Source organism: Thermobia domestica, chromosome 7 (assembly GCF_964235325.1).
Source record: "Thermobia domestica chromosome 7, izTheDome1.hap1.1, whole genome shotgun sequence".
Classification (NCBI taxonomy): Eukaryota; Metazoa; Arthropoda; class Insecta; order Zygentoma; family Lepismatidae; genus Thermobia; species Thermobia domestica.
This window is the reverse complement of record NC_137460.1, coordinates 94,942,323-94,961,553: the sequence shown is the minus strand read 5'-3', so window position 1 is coordinate 94,961,553 and position 19,231 is coordinate 94,942,323. Positions and strand designations below refer to the sequence as shown.

Sequence of the window (19,231 nt, the reverse complement as noted above, 5' to 3'; positions counted from 1 at the left end):
GTATGTGCGCTATCCAAAAATTCATGTTTCATAATCCAGTGGCATTCACGCAACAATTTTTCTAGAGGGAGTTTAGCTACGGGCATATAATTTGAAGCACTCACCAATTACCTCTATAAAAATTGTTGCGGAAGTACCACAGGATTCTGAAACTTGGATATTTGGATAAGTCACATAGTAGTTCCTAAGTAAAGTCTTGACCCGACTACGTGGGTTCCATAGTTATGGAGCTATGAATCTTTAAAGTTCATTTTTTTTCTGGACCATAGATCAGAACCCATGACCTGAACTAGATCAAACACTGATCATAGATCAGAACCCACAGGGTTGTGGTTCGACGGAGAATTGAACATGGGACGCCTTGATTAAAAGGTGAAAAGGAGATAAAACTAATGCAGATGGTTTGATATTTGGAAACGTTACCATTAAGTTCATAAAATTTAAAGCATTTTCGCTCTTTTTTGTTTAAACCAGTTGATTTTTTAAAAATAGCTGGTTTAAACCAGCCAACCCTGTGGGTTCTGATCTACAAAAATACTACAGGATGAATTGAAAGTCATCGGGGTTCACTGAAACAATGAACATTATTTGGAGGAGGGAATAATGGATCATGGTGCATGTGTTGCTGTTCTGCAGATGAGCTACTTATAGAACTGTAATCAATTTTGACGGGTCGGGATTTTCAAAGCTTAAGAATTTTATTGAGTTACACATGACTTGCTGTCCGTATTTTTTTTATTTTATTTTATTTAGTTGTTTATTATTTTTTAAAGTCAAGAATATTACTCTAAAACCCAGGTTCTTCCATGTATGTGGCCTCGGGCGGTTGCCGGTTCACTCTGCAGTATCAGTGTCATCAACAGCTCCTCATCATAACATATATATGGGCTTACCGAGTTCATTTTAAATAATTTCCTTATAAAGGGCTCTCAGCGATTTGTTCATATTTCATAAATAAATATTTTACTAACAAACCATTTATGCTACACTATAGCGTGACTTGTCTTGAAATAAAAATCCAGAAAGAGAAGTTTATAGATAGACCATTTTCTGGATGATTTTCTCTAAAACGGCACAGGCAATTTTATATATTTTTCGTAAGTAAATGTATTATATCATTAACAATTCTCCAATACGGTACAAAGCCCAAAAACACTAAAGGGATACTTTACTTTATTGGTCAGTGTTTCTCGAATGATTTTCTTAAAATTTGTTAAGGCAGTTTTGTTCTATTAAATTTTACAAATGGGGGCGAGAAAGTTTAATGCAGTACGCAACGGTTCATATTTTTTTTCTTTACACTTGCAAATCAGGAATCTTAAGAAATTAATGTGATCTTTTTGGGTATCAAACTACTTTGATCTTATTACGTTACTGAAGTCTTTATGCCTGCCTGTCCGTCTCTCTGTTATTTGCGATTTTTTTCAATTTTCAGCCCTCCATTCGATATAGCATCGAAAACTATCTGAGAAACCGATTGAATTTTTCGCGTCACTCTTCCTGTTCCTCAGATATTGGCCAAAACATGGCCGATTTCCGGAGATTTAAGGAGCCATATCTCTGGAACCATAAGTTATAGAGAGATCATATTGGTGTCGATCAATACCTAAGAGGATGGTGAACATTTTGGTATCATATTATAGTAACAGGTGGCCACTGGACAACTGGCTACTGGCAAACTGGCCACCGTTCCCCAGATATTGGCCAAAAAAGTTCGGATTTCGGGAGGTTTAAGAGCCTGCCTTACTAAAAATAATACAAAATTTACCATTTTTCTTTTGCTTGTTTATTCATCAGTGAAAGGTGATAATGAAATGCAAATCACCACAATCATAGATAATGCTATTCTACAACAGAAAATATGAACCTGAATAATGTTCAGTGTTGCCATCCATAAAGATTACAGTGTTGCCGGAGAAACAATTTCCCTAAAATCTATGTTAAGGCAGCGAGTAGAGGATCAAACACAACTGCATTTGGTTACGTATCGTATTGTTTTGGTTTCCTGTGAACTACTTTTTAAATAATAGTTGTAGTTAGTTTGTAATAAACAAAATAGTTTTAACATACAGTTATTAAAACTAAATAATAATGTTAATTAAAAAGTAGTTCACAAGAAACCAAAGCAACAAGATACGTAATCAAATGCAGTTGAGTTCATTCCTCTACTCGCTGTCTTAACTTAGATTTTAGGGAAATTGTTTTTCTGGCAACACTGTTATTTCTATGGATGGCAACACTGAACATTCTTCAGGTTCATATTTTCTGTTGTAGAATAGCATTATTTATGATTGTAGTGACTTGCATTTCATTATCTCCTTTCACGGATGAATAAACAAGCAAAAGAAAAATGGTAAATTTCGTATTATTCTTAGTAAGGCAGGCTCTTAAGGAGCCATGTCTGGAGAATCGTAAGTCATTGAAAGATGATACAGTATTTTGCGAATTTTTGCGAGAAACAGAAGAAGGTGCAGATAAAAATATATACTTTAGCATGTAATAACAATCACATTTATCCTTCCCGCTCCATCTCTCTACTCTTTTTAAGTTCGTTCTGGCAATGCTCTTGGAGCATTCTTAACTGGTTTTAAATGATGATTAGTAAAAGTGGTGCTTAGTCATGTATCAAAGAACTGAAAAACGCAAGGATGTGTGATATTTTATTATAATAACCCTACACAAAGAAAAGTGTAAAGGTTATCACATGGAAAGAGGAATAGCTAACTATTTTTGAAACAAAATTGAACACTGCAGGGAATTTCGTGGTACTAGCGGAATTAGGACTGAGAGATGTGGGAATTTCACGGTTCAAGGAAATCTGACTTTTCTCTTTATGTCTCTAGAGCCTTTAATGGAAAAAATTACGCGCATAAAGTTTCCTTTTTTCACGAAAAAAAAAATAGCGGACAAGAAAACTTTTAAATTAGTTCTGTAATTCCTTATATGTATTTTATTAAGTCTTTAAGTTTTAAGTTGTAGGTTTTTTTTTTTTTTTAGATCGTTTTATAAATTTTACTATTGCATTTAGTTCTTCGTGTACCTTAACATATAAGGACAGATTTTAAACTATTATACGAAGAGATATTTAATTTTGCCTGTTTCTACTAACTATTTAAATCATAATAAAAGAAATCAGTTATTTGAATGCTATTGTAGACACGAATAGTTGGAGTTGTAGTTACGCCTGTTTATCTCAGAATTAGTGGACTGTATTTAGCTGTTCCTGACTACTTGCTTCAGAGAGTATATTTCTAATAAGCACAGTCTTTTACACAGATGGTAACCATGTGGAAAGACACTTCCAATAAGTCATTCGGGGGCACGGTGGCTCAGTGGTAGAGCGTTCACCTCTGGTGCTTGGGGTCCCGGGTTCGATCCCAGCCCCCGCCAAGTGAACTTTGTGCTCGTGGGTTTTCTCGGGGTACTCCCGTTTCCTCCCACTTTCTTCATTCCACCATTTTCACTCATCTCTCATTATCACCGTCTCCTTTAGCCTAACCGGCATAACCGTGGGACGTAAAACTCAAAGATTTCATTTCATTTCCAATAAGTCATTCACTGGTTTTGTAGTCAACGAAGAACTATCGTTGTGGTAGCAGTGTAAGACTTACATGTAGTGAATTTATAGGGAGAGCTTTTATCCGCAAAACAGACTGATGCTCGAAACTGTCGCATATTTCTATGGGTGCTTGTATTTCAGTAAATACGGTAAAGATTCTCACAGTATAGGATTTGCAGTTTCAGTGGCGTTGTACTTAAAAGCTTCTTGAACTGTGGTTTCCAGTTCCATCTTCGTTCTGATTATAATATTAATTTAAAAAAAAAATAATGCTAATTCCTTTCAACAATTTGTGAAAGACAACAACTTGTGGTGGTGCCATCTACATACAAACATTTAAGCGTGAAAATGAGGCACTAAACTTTACACATTCTCCCTTGATCTTCTTTCCCTTTATTTTTTTAAAGTTCTTCTTCGTTTGAGTATGTGTTTGAGTGTGGGTGTTTGGGCGAGAAAGAGGAATGTCTTGAGAGTTCCCTGGACGAGGGCCAACCAAAGACAGATCGATCATTCATCACACTTCTCCTTCTTCTTCTCAAACTCACTTGCTTCTTTGGCTTGCATTACTAACGACATCTACATTCCTAGACCACGAATCACGTGAGACGTATCTCTCTCTCTCTTTCTTTCTGGCCCATATTCTTCTTCTTTCTTTCTCTTTTATCAACCACTGAATTTTTTATTTATAATGAGACTAGCGTGCGCGTATTTCATGGATGTGTGCTTTCTTTACTTTTGCTCCACTAAAAATATTGTGCCCCATCTTACTTTATAGCGCATAATGCTTCTATTACTAGGTCACAAAAGAAGAAACTTGCACGAAAATATGTTAGAATATATGTATATATCTATATTCGAGGGAGACTTCTTTAAAACATTTTGCTGTTTATTTTATACTTTATACTGTATAAATTGTCCTTTTTGTCTGCGTTGGTGGGTAAAAACAGAATTTAAGTTCATGTTTGGTAACTGATCGTAATTTAAGGGTGAAAGTAACGTTGTCGTTGTTTTACTTATTATTTTCTTTTCGTAATATTAGAAATTTTTTATTTATTTTTTTTAAAATTTGTAGTTTATTTGGTTTCTTTGTACGTAATATACATCATAAGTTTTGATGTTAGCAATTAAGAACACCAATAGAAACTGTAGGTCCAGGAGCAGTTGGCCTCTCTAAGTTTGATATATAACGAAGGTCCTGACACAACAGCCTTCAGAGGTCCAAGGCCTATTGCTTATTTCACTCATGCATTACAGGTGATGTATGGTCAGCACATCGACTTTCCTGGCCATTAAACTTTCTAGACCGGAGTTTAGAGACTTCTTTTCTTTCAAGTAGCTCCTCATTTGTTCTCACGACGCTGGGTGGACCGCGAAATGCCAACACCTCTGGTGAGTGCGAATGGTTACTCGTCTTACCTCTGACTAGAGACCTGCACAGGCCGAATTTTTCGGCCCGAGCCCGGCCCGGCCCAATAAGTTTTTAAAAAAATTTTTTGGCCCAAGCCCGGCCCGGGGCCAATAAATTTGAAAAGTTTTTGGCCCAACCCCGGCCCGATAATTTTTTAAAAAATTGAGCTCGAACCCCAAGCTTTCTCAAAATTTAGTATTAAATTTGACCTAACCCTCAGAAACATTTTCTAAACTCTGGTTCACAACCTGACGCTTGCCTACCGAATAGTACCATTGCCTCCTAGAACTTTGCCTGTCATCGAGAGAACAAAATCTCCATTTCCTGTAAGAAAAATCTAACTTAATTGATTTTTAGCGTAAGTGAAGATTGCAATATTGTTTAGAGACAGGCAAAACTTTCCCACCCCTTCTTGTCATATTTTGGGTTCAGTGAAGGTCAAGATCATAGCTCAATTTACCGCGCAATGCCTGCAATCCTCTATAGTGAAAGTGGAGCCGCTAAGCAACAAAAACTGTAAATAACTATTAGATTCTTTGTAACATTTTTCACGGACACACTTCTTCAACGTTTGACTTTATTCCAATTATCGTTTAACGGAAGTCAATAATTATTAAAGAATTGCAATTAATCGGTCCCAGCCCGGTCCGACCTGAAGAGAAATCAGTGTCGGCCCGGCCCATGCAGGTCTCTACCTCTGACCCAGATCTGGCACTGGTTGACTGCGTTAACCTTTCGAACAGTGTTCGTAGGTTTCATTAAGAAAATTTCCCTCAACTGACACAAAATTTTCCCCTTTTCTTTTTCAAATTTTTCCGAGTTTGTTGAGTGTCCAATTCCTATGACGGAAGTTGTGTGATAAGATTAATTTGGCTATATTAAAGGAAGTGCTAACATCATTTGTTTTATTCATTCGGTTTTTCTTCATTTTTCAGTTTTTCCTACACTTTTTTTTTTTTTTAATAGACAGAAACACATCGAGCCGACAATGGGTATAAATTATGCTACTTTGAACAGACACACATATACTATTCTTATCATATTGGTTTATTACTGAAGAACAAAGAAAAAATAAACGACTATGTTGGTCAATCACTCAGCGCGAAAATTTCCCTGGATTTTCACGTATTATCGAAAAAATCACTTTTTCCCTTTTTGCTTAATTTATCTCCGAAACTTCCCTAAATTATGAAAATTTCCCTCAAACTACTAATACTGCTCACGAGGAGCAGTAGCTTATTTCAGGCTAGGGTGTTGGCAGGATAACAATAATATAATATAATATAATATAATATAAGTAACTCTGCAACAATAATATGCTAATGAAAAACTATCGGAAAATCTTTCCTCCTTCTCCTCCCGCTCCAAGCAAAATCTGAAATGATGCTACTGCTAGACATGTTTTGAAGCCCAGAAAAATCTTCGAACACAACTCTAAAAAGATCATTGAAACTAACTGAAAATACAATTATGTGAATCAGTTGGCAAGAGAATTGTGTGATATATTTTAAACAATAAAAGTGATTTTCTTTGTTTTCTTTCTGATTTTTTTAAAATTAAATAATGTTTTACTTAAATAATTGAAAAAAAATCTGGAACATTAAGAATGAAAGTGTTTTGTATGATCCTTGAAACTTCTGTTTTTGATAACATATGTTTATTGTAATATCTATTTCTGGGAAAATATCTATTTCTGGGAAAATAAGTATTGTGTGATGCAATTTTGAAGATTTTATGCTTGACAACATATTTTTATTCTATAATAATGGTAAAAACTTTGGATCAAGAAAAGTGAAAATGTTCTGTATAGTTCTTTTTTTTCAGTTACATATTTTTTACTGTAGTTAAGAATGCCCGAATAAAGAAAATTTAATAAAAATGTGCGGTTTTTGAGGATTTTATATTTTATATAATATTTTTAAGTATATTTGATAAAGTTTTAATTAAAAAGGATGAAATCTTTTTTTTTATTATTATTATTTTGAAGATGATGTTCTTAATATTACTGCAACATCTTATTTTGTGGTGACATGTCTATCAGTTTAAGAGTGGAACCTCTATTAATTTAGGCCAGCGTCTCTTGTTGTTTCTTAAAATAATCTTACTTGCTAAGATTACAAAATATGTAACCTCTTCATAAGGGAGGCAAAAAATAATCTCAGATCTCATGAAAGCAATTGATGCACTAAAAATTCTATGAATTATCAATAAAGGTCGATTGTTTTTCTTGAAATATGCAATTAATACATACCTAGTTATGCTATTATTCATTATCATTTCTTTGTATGAATGTCATAGGATTTTGCCATTTTGTTTATGGCTATCATAGAATTCTTCTTGTTTTCAATGGGTATCATAGAATCTATGCAACATTGTTAGTTTATTTCCAATTTTATTATTATTTTAAGTACACTAATAATTTTGGATGATCGTTGAGATTTCCCATGAGATGAGAAATTTGTACGGGAAACCTTATGAATTCATATTTAAAAAAAAATCTTTACAACTATTATGATACCATGTGTTGTATATTAGACAAACGATCCATAACGATATTTTTTTCTTTGTACTTTTTTCAGGTGATGGCAGGGAGGCTACCCTAACCGATACTATGGAAACATTGGTCCCGGGATGGGGATGTCCGTGGGTCAAGTGGTCAGATGGTGGTGCATTGAGGCGATGCCCTGTAGCGTGACCCTTCTTCTGTCGCTTGCCGTGTGGGACCTCCTCCTGTTCGCCACCCCAGGTGAGTCCCCAACCGCTCAAGTCCTTGCGAGCGACGGACTCTTCCTGCCGGCAGGTAGGTTCTCCTCTCAAAGAGATTCAGGAACCGCACTCGTTTCGACGCCCAAACTTGCTCTTCCTTATCTTCGTATGTTTATTTATTTATTTTTATTTTGAAGTTCCTCTTTCATGTACCTTCTTAATACATTTACTAAGAGAATTTATTTTTAAAAAAATAATATTAAAATGGCATCTGACAACAAGTGTTTTATCTCACCCAGAAATATGTGGATAATAGAATAACTTTAAAAAAAAAAACATAATTGTAATCTACCTTGTGTGATAATAACATTTAATCTAACCAATGGTCTCTTACATCTAAATTTAAATTCGCTTTTGTTCCTTTGCCTAACATAACAAAATAAAAGATACACGCTAATATTTCGAAACGTCTGTAATGGGCGGAGCATGAGAGTATGTTTATATATATATATATGCCTTAAGGACCTAACTCGCTGCAGGGCCGACTCGATTAGTATGATACACATAAGGATTTCAGTCTAGTCGCACAGTGAGTGTATCCCACTCCCTGAGTATGTGATCGGAGTTATTCGATAAAAATGGACAAGTGAATTTCAGAAATCTACCTATAATTTGATCTGAACCAATGTTCTGTATTTTGTGATAAACATTAAAATAGGAAAGATTCCAGAAACCCATATTACATTGTTTTGAGAATATCGATTCGAAAAAAAAAAAAAAAAGTTTTCTCAACACATCCTGTATGTATAGAATTCATAGTAACTTTAATTGAATAAAATTTACGATATGCCTACTTTTGGAAAGAAGAGGAAAATGTCATGAATGGCCGCATCTGACGCATTGTTCAAACGAGAATATTCTCCATGGCTGCAAATGACGTAGTCGCAAAAGACGCTAAAACCGAATTTGGTTAAGTTGAAAAACATTGCTCCTCAAAATGAATGGAACAAATGATTCATCAATTTTCACTTGAGGAGGCGAAATGGACGTATGCCTATGTAACAGATATTCTGTGTATTGTTAAAAATAAAACAAGTTTTATGTACTATTTTATATGGAGGCCAAGATGGGTCATCACGTTAAGGGTTATGTAATTGAAAATATTGTGTAAATAAAGCTACAAACGTTTTAGAGTTAGAACGTTTTTATTAGTTTCAATTACGAAAAATATTGTATTGTTTGTAAACGTAACAATTCACTGACAAATGAATTGTTTAAAGAAGTGACGAAACAAGCAAGCTTCAGTTAAGATGGCTTTTAATTAAGTAGCCACTAATTCCTAAGATGTCTTTCGTGAAGATATTGAGGACATGAAGTGCTAACATTCTTCTTCAGTAACAACTAATTTTTTAAAATCACATTATTACGTTAAAACTGCTAACTGTTTCGTAATTTAACTACTACCACCGTCTATTGATATTAAAAAAAAATAAAAATGGATTCTGAAAGGAAAATGGTTTTCATGTCGAGATGCTTCTTTTTGTAGAGGAATGTTTTTTTTCACATTCAATTTCGTATCAATATATGTAACTAATAGTAATTAATTAATGAAGACGTAAAATGTGAACAAGAATCAAAAACAAGAAAGGAATGACAAAACAAACGTTAGGGATTAAGAAAAGCTTATTTTTATTGAACTTTAAATAAATGATTAACAAAAGGATAAATCAAAAGTTTTGTATGGAATATTGAGCTCTATGAACCAGAAAACTGAATTTTGCGAAGAAGTGATGATAAAGAATTTGAAGCATTACAAATTAGAATATGAAAAAGAAGACAGAAAATTAGGTGGGTGAAGCAGGAAAGAACTGAGGTAATGTTTAATGTAATATGCTCAAAGAAGAGGAATAGTGGAGATGGTTACAAAAAAGGATAAACTGGTTAAGACATTATTTGGGAAGAAATATTCTTCTTAGCGGTGTTATAAGAGGTATGGTAGAAGTAAAAATGAAGGAAAATAGTAAAAGGAGGAAATAATTATATAATTGATTAATGATATTAAAAACGGCAATTTTAACGTTAAAACGATGAGGATAAAATTGGACAATCCCAGTGTAAGCCAGGCCCAGCAGGTGGTTTGCACAATTTAAGGTCAGTCTCGTCTCGGAGTGGTGAAGTCAAAATGCTTTCTCAATCTCGAGAAATATATCTTTTTCTATGGAGAGCTTTTACTCGCCTCTTAGAATGAATATTCTTGGCGTAGACACAAAATCTTGGACTACTCGAATTAAGAGGTGACAAATTCCGATCTCGAAAGTCAGAAATAATAGCCTATTCGTTGCGCTGGGGTAGTAGGTTTACTTCAGCACTTCAAATCCAGAAGTAACTCCAAGCCTATTCGAATTCTCATTGTAATGCATAATTGTGAACGCAAAGATACGTACGCATCATAGCAATAATTTATTTCGAAATGAAACACAACAAATTAAACTATACAACTGGCCTAATCTGACTTTCATAAACTTTTGTCGCATGAATACTATGTGCAAAAGTTTTATCACTGTGAAATAAAAATGAAATGAAATCTTTGAGTTTTACATCCCACGGTTATGCCGGCTAGGCTAAAGGAGACGGTGATGATGAGAAATGAATGAAATGGTGGAATGAAGAAATTGGGAAGAAACGGGAGAACCCCGAGGAAACCCACGCACTACGGGACCAGACCCAGGTCGGATAACAAAAAGGCAAATTAAAACAAAAATCACCATTTCATAGCCTCTAAATTGCGTAGCATCTTTATAATAATTAAAAAAGGGCTTACAATATTATAATTCTACAAACTTAATTTATCAAAATCAAAAATTTTGACCACAAACTACGCCAGTTGAACGAAATACTATATATCGAATAAAGTATACTAGAATATCACATAATCACAAAGTTATTTACGGTGTATATGTGATAAATGAATAAATCATCAAACTGAGAAGAAAATACACTTAAGCGTACAATACTGAATGAAGTAAAGTCTGTACTTTATAAACATATTGACTAAATGAAGAAAAACACATTTGGACTTAAAAATATACTGTGAAAAGTGTGTGTGATTTCGTTTTGTACGTTTTGTCCAACTGGTTTCTTACTCAATGACAACCCGTAATGACAACCTGATCATACGAGAAATACGAAACAACTATCGAAACAAAATCAAGACAAAAACATGGACTCGTAGCGATTAGTTTGTTTATTGGTGTACAATTATACTATTGTGAGATACCGAGCAGAGTTAATAACTGAGCTCCTTCGCGGCTACGCGGTTAGCGTACGTGCCTTTGGCGTGGGAGACCCGGGTCGATTCCTGGCGGGAGCTCTTGTAGTTCGGATTCCACGTTAATCAGTAGATTCACGTCTCATATAGCCTCGCTGCTGAACGGGACGTTAAACTCAATACCTTGAAAGATGGGCAGTTAAGAGAGAATTCACTGTACTTTGATAGAACTTAATAAGCATTAATTATTCCGCAATTAGCAAAATTTAATATTTTCAGTAAATATTTCTTGTTTCTTTCCTAAAATAAATGTATGTCTTATGAATGGGTCGCTCAGTGATAGTTTTCTTTTCTATAAGGCACAAAAATGAAATTTGTCAAAATAAGATTTTTTATATATAGGCTATAGCGAAGTTTCAGTATTCTGGGCTAAAGTAAACCCTCAAGTTTCGGTTATACATCATCCTATTAAACATGCTTTATTTGGAAGGCCGTAACCCTTTGTGTCATGCAGCACTAGGGAAAGTAGTATTATTTACGAAATAGTTACAATATAAATGTTAAATAAGAACATAAATGATTATTAAAATGTCGAAATGTTCGTAGTAAGTCATGAAATTTATTTGTATGTATAAGTTCAAGAAGATGCAAACACTCTTCTTAATCTATATTGTTTTATAATCAGCATTTTAAATGTCATATTTGCTTGCATTTTATACGATACACTTATAGAGAATATTTAACATATATAAATATAAATCTTTTTTTCTGGGTGAGATACACTTGCTTTAATACTTCGAAAACACTTCAAGCGTCATCATTTCTTCACACTTAATAATACACGAGTTAAAATGAAAAAACGTAATCATTTGCTTGTTCTGATTCTTATAATATTGAAAAAAGTAAAATAATGTACATATAATATTTAAAAGATAAAAATATTGCTTACCGAATTTATGAATCGTACCAAGTAATGTAAAAAGATTTTCAATGCTTTTCATCAACCATTAAAAATGTTTTTACAGCTGTAAAATTTGATGATAAATCATTATTTAATCTCGGTTTAATATTTACTTCTTGCAATAAACTCACGACTAGTAAATTGTCATGCTACGGAAGTCAGCGTTCACCTAGTCCAGCCAAGTTCCTTTCGTAATCATTTGTTACATAATACTTTCCTCCCGAGAAGACAACACAGGTGTCTGTGTGTTGTTTACAAAACAAAAATTCACCTTATTGTCTGTAACTATATACTAGTTGTATTTATCTAATGAGGATAGACCTTAGACAGAAAATAATTATACACTTTCTTTGTCTTTGTTAACCCAGAATACCCCTTAGACAGAAGATATCTACCGGCACGCACTTCTTTGGCTTTTGTCAAGCCAGAATAGCCCTTAGACAGAAGCTATTTATACAATTTCCTTATCTTTGTGAAATCGGTATAGTTCATAGACAAAAGATAAATATACACTTCCCTTATCCTTGTCAACCCAGAATTATCCTTAGGCAGAATATAACTATGCACTTTCCTTGTTTTAGTCAGCCTTGGACAGAAGATAACATACACTTTTTTGTCTTTGCCAACTCAAGATAGCCTTAGAGGAAAGATAATTATACGCTTTCCTTATTCTTGTTGAACCAGAATAGCCTTTAGAAAGAAGATAACTATACACTTTCTTTGTCTCTATCAACCCAATGTAGCCTTAGGCAGAAGACAGCTATATACTTTATTTGCCTTTGTCAACCCAGAATTACCCTTAGGCAGAAAATAACTAAATACTTCTCCTGTCTTTGCTAAACCCGAATAGCCTTAGACAGAGAATAACTATATTTTCCTTATTTTTGTAAAACCAGAATAGACATTAGACAGAAAATAATTATACACTTTCTTCGTCTTTGTCAACCCAGAATATCCCTTACACAGGACATATCTACCGGTATGCGCTTCTCTGGCCTTTGTTAAGCCGGAATAGCCCTTAGAAAGAAGCTAACTATACACTTCCCTATCTTTGTCACGCCAGAATAGTCCTTAGGCAGAAGATAACTATACACTTCCCTTGTATATGTCAAACCAGAACAGCCCTTAATCATAAGGTAACTGTTCACTTCCTTGTCCCTGCTAACTCAAGATAGCCCTAGACACAAGTTGACTATACACTTCTCTTGTCATTGTCAACCAAGAACAACCTTTAGACAGAAAATAACTATACTCTTCGCTTATCTTTGTCAAACCAGAATGACCCGTAGACAAAAGGTAACTATACACTTCCCTTGTCTTTATGATACTAGAAAGACATTAAACAGAAAATAACTATACACTTTCTTTGTCAACCAAGAATATACCTTAGGCAGAAGATATATAGCGGTATGCGCTTCACTGACTTTTGTCAAGCCAGAATAGTCCGTAGGAAGAAACTAACTATACACATCCCTGACTTCGTTAAACTCTATTAGTCCTTAGGCAGACGATAACTATATACTTCCCTAATCTTTGTCAAACCAGAATAGCCTTTAGTCATAAGATAACTATACACTTCCTTGTTGTTCCCAACTTAGTATAGTCCTGGACAGATACACTTCCTTTGTCTTTGTCAACCCAGAATAGCCTTAAGCAGAAAATAACTATACACTTCCCTTATCTTTGTAAACCCTTAATAGCCTTTAGATAGAAAATAGCTATACACTAACCTTGTCTTTGTCATTTCAAAATAGCCCATAGGCAGAAGATCATTATATACACTTCAAAATAAAATTAAAGTAACTTGTTTCTCAGTTTTCCACAGCGGCCTTCAAGTATATTTACCTTTGTTCCGAGTGATGCCTGCTCCTGACCGAATTTACTATGAATTGTATTGATTACCTGCATAGATAGTCTAGTGGCTAGCGTGTGTGTGTGTGTGGATGTAATAGTAAAAACAATCCATTTTCAATTCTTGCAAAATTCTTGCATAATTCTTGCATTGCTTTATATGGAAAATTGTTTTTTCTAATTTCTTCGAAATGAACTCGAAGTTTTATGGTGTGATTTTACGTATTCTTCTTCATTTTTTTTAAATATCCCTTACTTTGTGAAACTTCTGATTCGAATTTCGTTTAAGTACTAATATACAACGTATATAATGCAAATTCCTTTTGGAAAAGCAAGATACATTCATCTAGGCTTGAAGAGGAACTCAGTCAAATCAAACCATTAAAATGGCTTCATTTCAAAGAAAAAATCCATTGTAAATCAATAGCTTCAAAAAAAGAGAGAGAGTTAACGTATTTATTCAATATCATTAAATAGAAATCCATTTATATCGTTCCCAGTGATAGCAAAGTGATATCTATTCCATTCGGAATTCATTTACTAACTAAGATCCGACGATCTGCACAAAAACTCGTGTTACTTAAGTATTCGCCACGCAAAAGGCAACGTAACAATATGCAGGAAATCCTTTTATAATATAGGTGATCCAAGAAACTCGTTTAAAAATCTCCTAATTCTTAAAAAAATGTATATAACAAAGAGACAGCGTAACTGTATGCGAAAAAAACTTTAATTATCCTATTAACATACATATGATTATCATAAATCTGTATATATTGTTTGTATCATACTTGGAGAGAACGATCCATTAAAGTTCTACTGTATTTCCTGTTAAAAAATGAAATGAAATAAAATCTTTACGTTTTACGCCCCCACGATTATGCTGGCTAGGCTAAAGGAGACGGTGATGATGAGAAATTAATGAAATGATGGAATGAACAAAATGGCAGGAAACGAGAGAACCGCGAGAAAGCCCACACACACGCTGTTTATCCACCACAAAGCTCATTTGGTGCGAACTGGGATCGAACCAAGGACCCCATGCGCTGGAGGCGAACACTACCACTTAGCCACCGAAGCCCAGTATTTCGTGTTAAGTACATTACTCTATCTGTGTTACGCTACTCTGTCTGGATTCCATATTCTTTAGTGTACTGCTGGCCTCATTCAGTACTCGAATTAATATGGAATCCAGACAGAATGGCATGATCAAAACGGACCGGAAAATACAGTAGAATTTACATGAATCGTTCTCTGTAAATATGTAAACAATGTAATATTCAGTAAAATGCGCATATAACTAATAAGAACAGTAACATTAAAATACACTAATTTAGTTTGAACTAATATATAACTAGTGCAATGATGACGCTCTGAAGTCGTTGTTTTATCTTTATTTTCTTGATGTTACATGTGTATATTTTAATATATGTATCTGTATTATAATCTAAAACAAGTATTGTGTATGTGATTGGTGTATTCGTCAGTGTCTTTTGCTTGCATTTCAGAATTATTACTATTATTATTATTATTATTTTGCATGCTGAGTACTTTATTCTGCTTTCTTTTCAAAAGTATATACATAAATGTGTATCAAATAATTTTTGTGTAACAAAATAATAAGTGCTAGAGTGAAGACCTTGATGTAATGGATTGTAAACACATTTCTTTTTGCTTAAATAATGGTTCATTATCAAAAATATTACTTTGCTAATGAACATAGTAAATTGTACGTCAATTATCACTCACTATGAAGCATGTTCCAAATTTTCAGTTGAAGCAATGAAGATGCTCGACACCGGCATGCATTATCATGCAACCGCTTTACGAGCAGTAATAAACTGAAGCCACAATAGTATTGTATGTATTTTTCCACTACTACAGTATAAACAAATTCAATCGTTGATAAATTGTTGCAACGTTATGCGGCAGACGCCAGATGTTGGGACCGGATTACTGAGGGCCGGGTTAACAAAAGTCTACTGTAATTGATGGCGATATGTCCGAGAACAGGGTGGTCCTGGCATGTTGCCTCATTAAGAATAGTCATCGATGATTTTAATGTACGGGCAGTAATCTTGATGAAATAACAGTTATGTATGATCATAGTCCATTCAAAATTTACTATCATTCAATGTTCATCCTTTTCACACACACACACACACACACACATATATATATATATATATATATATATATATATATATATATATATATATATATATATATATATATATATATATATATATATATATATATATATATATATATATACATATATATATATATATGGTCCAATCACGCCAAAATTTGCAACTCTACTACCGTGATGTCATTTTTAATCTGGAGACTTTCCTCATCAAGTTTATTTTAATGATTTAAAAATGGCACTTTATATTTGCAATGAGTAAAAACAAGAAGTTTTGATTTGTTTTAAATTTTCTATTTTATATTATGATTATGATTTCCGTCAGGTTTTCCGGCTGTGTCCCGTACTTCATATTTGTACAAATTCCCAAACTCTTAATCTCAAATGCATATTTTTGTATCTTTTCATCCTTAATATATTGTCTGAATGTTCTTCCAGAAGAAAGGCTCTATGGCCCACTTTCTTAATACTCAAAAACCATACATAGACTAGAACGTAACTCTGGTGTTCCAGAAGGATAAATCTTGAGGCAATTACGTGTCTTAAAGTTAGTGAAGTAGAGCATGGATAAGTTAAGAGTCTTCATCCCGGCGAAATTAAAATACCGGTAATTTTACAGTAGTTATGTGATATCTTCAAATAGATAAAATATAATTGAAATATGGAACAAGAGCGCCCTAGACAATATTATTTTGCGTGAGGTACCGTTATTACAAGTCACCTAGTGGCTTTCCGTTTTCAGCTGTTTAGAAACGCGAAAATAAATGCCGATTTTCAAAATGGCTCGAAATCGAAAGCAGATAAGTGAGTCGTGATAACGGTTTCTCATGCAAAATATTATTGTCTAGGGCGCTCTTGTTCCACATTTCGATTATCTTTTATCTATTTGAAGATATCACATAATTACTGTAAAATTAGCGGTATTTTAATTTCGCCGGGATGAAGACTCTTAACCAGTTTCTTTCTTTGTTCTTCACAAGGACACATGGATCAGTGGAAGTTAAGAACTCTGTAGAAGGCACTTGCGTCTAAATGTCTAATGCCATCATTGGCATTCTTAATAAAGTAAGGCGATTGCTTAATAATTGTTGCCTAGCAAAATACAACTTACGTACAACTAGTGTGTAACTATGAACAATATTTACAAATTAAGGTAAATGTAATGTCACTTATAATCTATTGTTTAGTGATTATACATGCTTTTTCTCTTAGACCGTACAAATTACTTTCTATTGTACTTCTAAGCACTAATCTTAATAAAGGAAGTATCTGCAGTGATATTACACTATGTTTATCTGAGTGAGATTTATTATAAGCAAACTGATCTTGTATTAAGGACTGGGGGAGTAGGGTCAAAACATATATAGCTCTGTCATTACAGATAAATAAAAGTATAGAAACTACTTGAAATTGTGTTTTTCAATATATTCGGCAGATGCCAAAAGTTAGGGAGGGGGTCACACTTGAACATTTGGCCCGCTTTCTCGTACATACAAATGTATTAATAATCATCAAAAAGATTTTGTATGAGTATAGCAAAAACTTCCTGATTTCTTTAACCAGTTTCTATACATAAGAAAACAGCACCATCTTTCTCAGCGTATAAACTAATTTGTAGTAGGCCTATGTACAAACAAAAACGTAATTCTCCAAGATTGATCCTTGTGGAAGACAAGCGCTGAATGTTTCTTAACGTTTATTCACTAAGTTTAACAAAACGTTGATATAAAACTGTAAATATACAGCTATGACTTGAGAAGTGCGAAACGAACTTTAGATATTAGTAGGATTCTGAGGCATATCTTTGCAGTATATTAAGAGCTGTACATTAATGTAATATGGAAACAATTTGATTTTATCCTCAACTAAATTTAAATCATTCTTTTTTATTAGTATTTAAATGTGAGTGTCAAGATATACTTTTCCTTCCCTGATTTATGAAAACCTTAAAAGTCGTGAGGGATTCGTATTACAAAATTAATTTCGGATAACCAAGGTTTTATTGTTGTTATTTACCAACGTAGGTACAGAAAAATACCACCGCCATAGTGCAGTCAATGTGAAAAGTGTCAAATTTACAATAACCGTGTCCTCCATGACTAAACCAATAATTTAAAATACGGATGTTGTTTTCAAACTCACAGTACAAATCTTGGCCAATTTTACAAGATACTTGTGATTACGGCAATGTTGTCCATAGTAACTGATGCCAAATCCGAAGAACAAAATATTTTCGTATTTAACTATATATATATATATATATATATATATATATATATATATATATATATATATATATATATATATATATATATATATATATATATATGTGTGTGTGTGTGTGTGTGTGTGTGTGTGTGTGTGTGTGTTATATTTTACAAATTATATATTTCTCTATAAACTCTCCAGATATCTGTAATTAGCATTCAAACGCATTTTTAAAAGCAAATTGTCTCTATAATGAAGGAAATTACTATAAAAATCGTAATATTACAATATAAAAATTTCTATAAAAATCGTAATATTTTTGGAAAGGCCTTTTAAAGAATGTTTTAGAAACAGTTATCTTTCGTAAAAAATTTCAAAAGTATGCTGCGAAAGGCATTTAAAAATAATATATATAAGCTTTAAAGCTTAAAAGAGAAATTGTTTATTAGAACATCTTATAAATAATGTTATGTATAAAGACTTTTAAAAGGTGTTATACTTCATAAATTTACAAATAAGTACTTTATATCTAGTAATTTAATAATTAGCGTAAATTAAATCTTGAAAGGTTTTTAGAATTTTTGCTCTTAAGTTAAAAACATTTTTAAAAAACTACTTATTTTAAAATTACAAAAGTTGTCAAAGTTACATTTTAAACAGCTACGATGAGATGATATGATAAAATTCATAAAGTAATATTTCTTATAAATTCTACAGTAAATTATATTTTGAATAGTTTTGAAAACGTTTCTTTGTCTAATTTCATTTTGATTCTATAATGTTCATTAAAATCTTCAAGAATATAGTTATCTTTTGAAAGACTTTTAGAGGTATTTTTTCGTACAATATTACTACTATATCATAATGGCCGCTCCGACTCATGAAGCGTGGGCTCTACACAAATCATAGATAAAACTACTTTCCCTCACGTGTGATGCATCGGAAGAATTCGGCACGATTTGTGGAGGTGCCTCCGAACACTCACTTGAAAGAAAAAAAAGAGTGAGAAACAGCATAACTGTACCAACAACGTTGCAAAATTTAGAGGGCATGGCAAACGAGCGAAAAAAACGCACTTAAAGAACTATAACGCAAAGCCAAAAAAAAACCATCAAATAACA

At 33.3% G+C, this 19,231-nt stretch overlaps 1 protein-coding gene across 6 annotated transcripts in view; it reads left to right on the top strand.

Moving 5' to 3' along the window:
- The window catches only part of LOC145690290 (protein turtle-like), a 614,494-nt gene that overhangs the window by 393,972 nt on the left and 201,291 nt on the right, over positions 1-19,231 (top strand). For 4 of the 6 annotated variants that reach the window (XM_081765059.1, XM_081765057.1, XM_081765060.1 and 1 more), the window contains exon 3: positions 7,547-7,767. In XM_081765059.1, coding sequence (XP_081621185.1) covers positions 7,599-7,767 — 169 coding nt within the window. In that variant the 5' untranslated portion in view covers positions 7,547-7,598. The remainder of the gene's footprint in view (positions 1-7,546; positions 7,768-19,231) is intronic. The other 2 variants (XM_081765062.1, XM_081765061.1) reach the window with 1 other exon arrangement.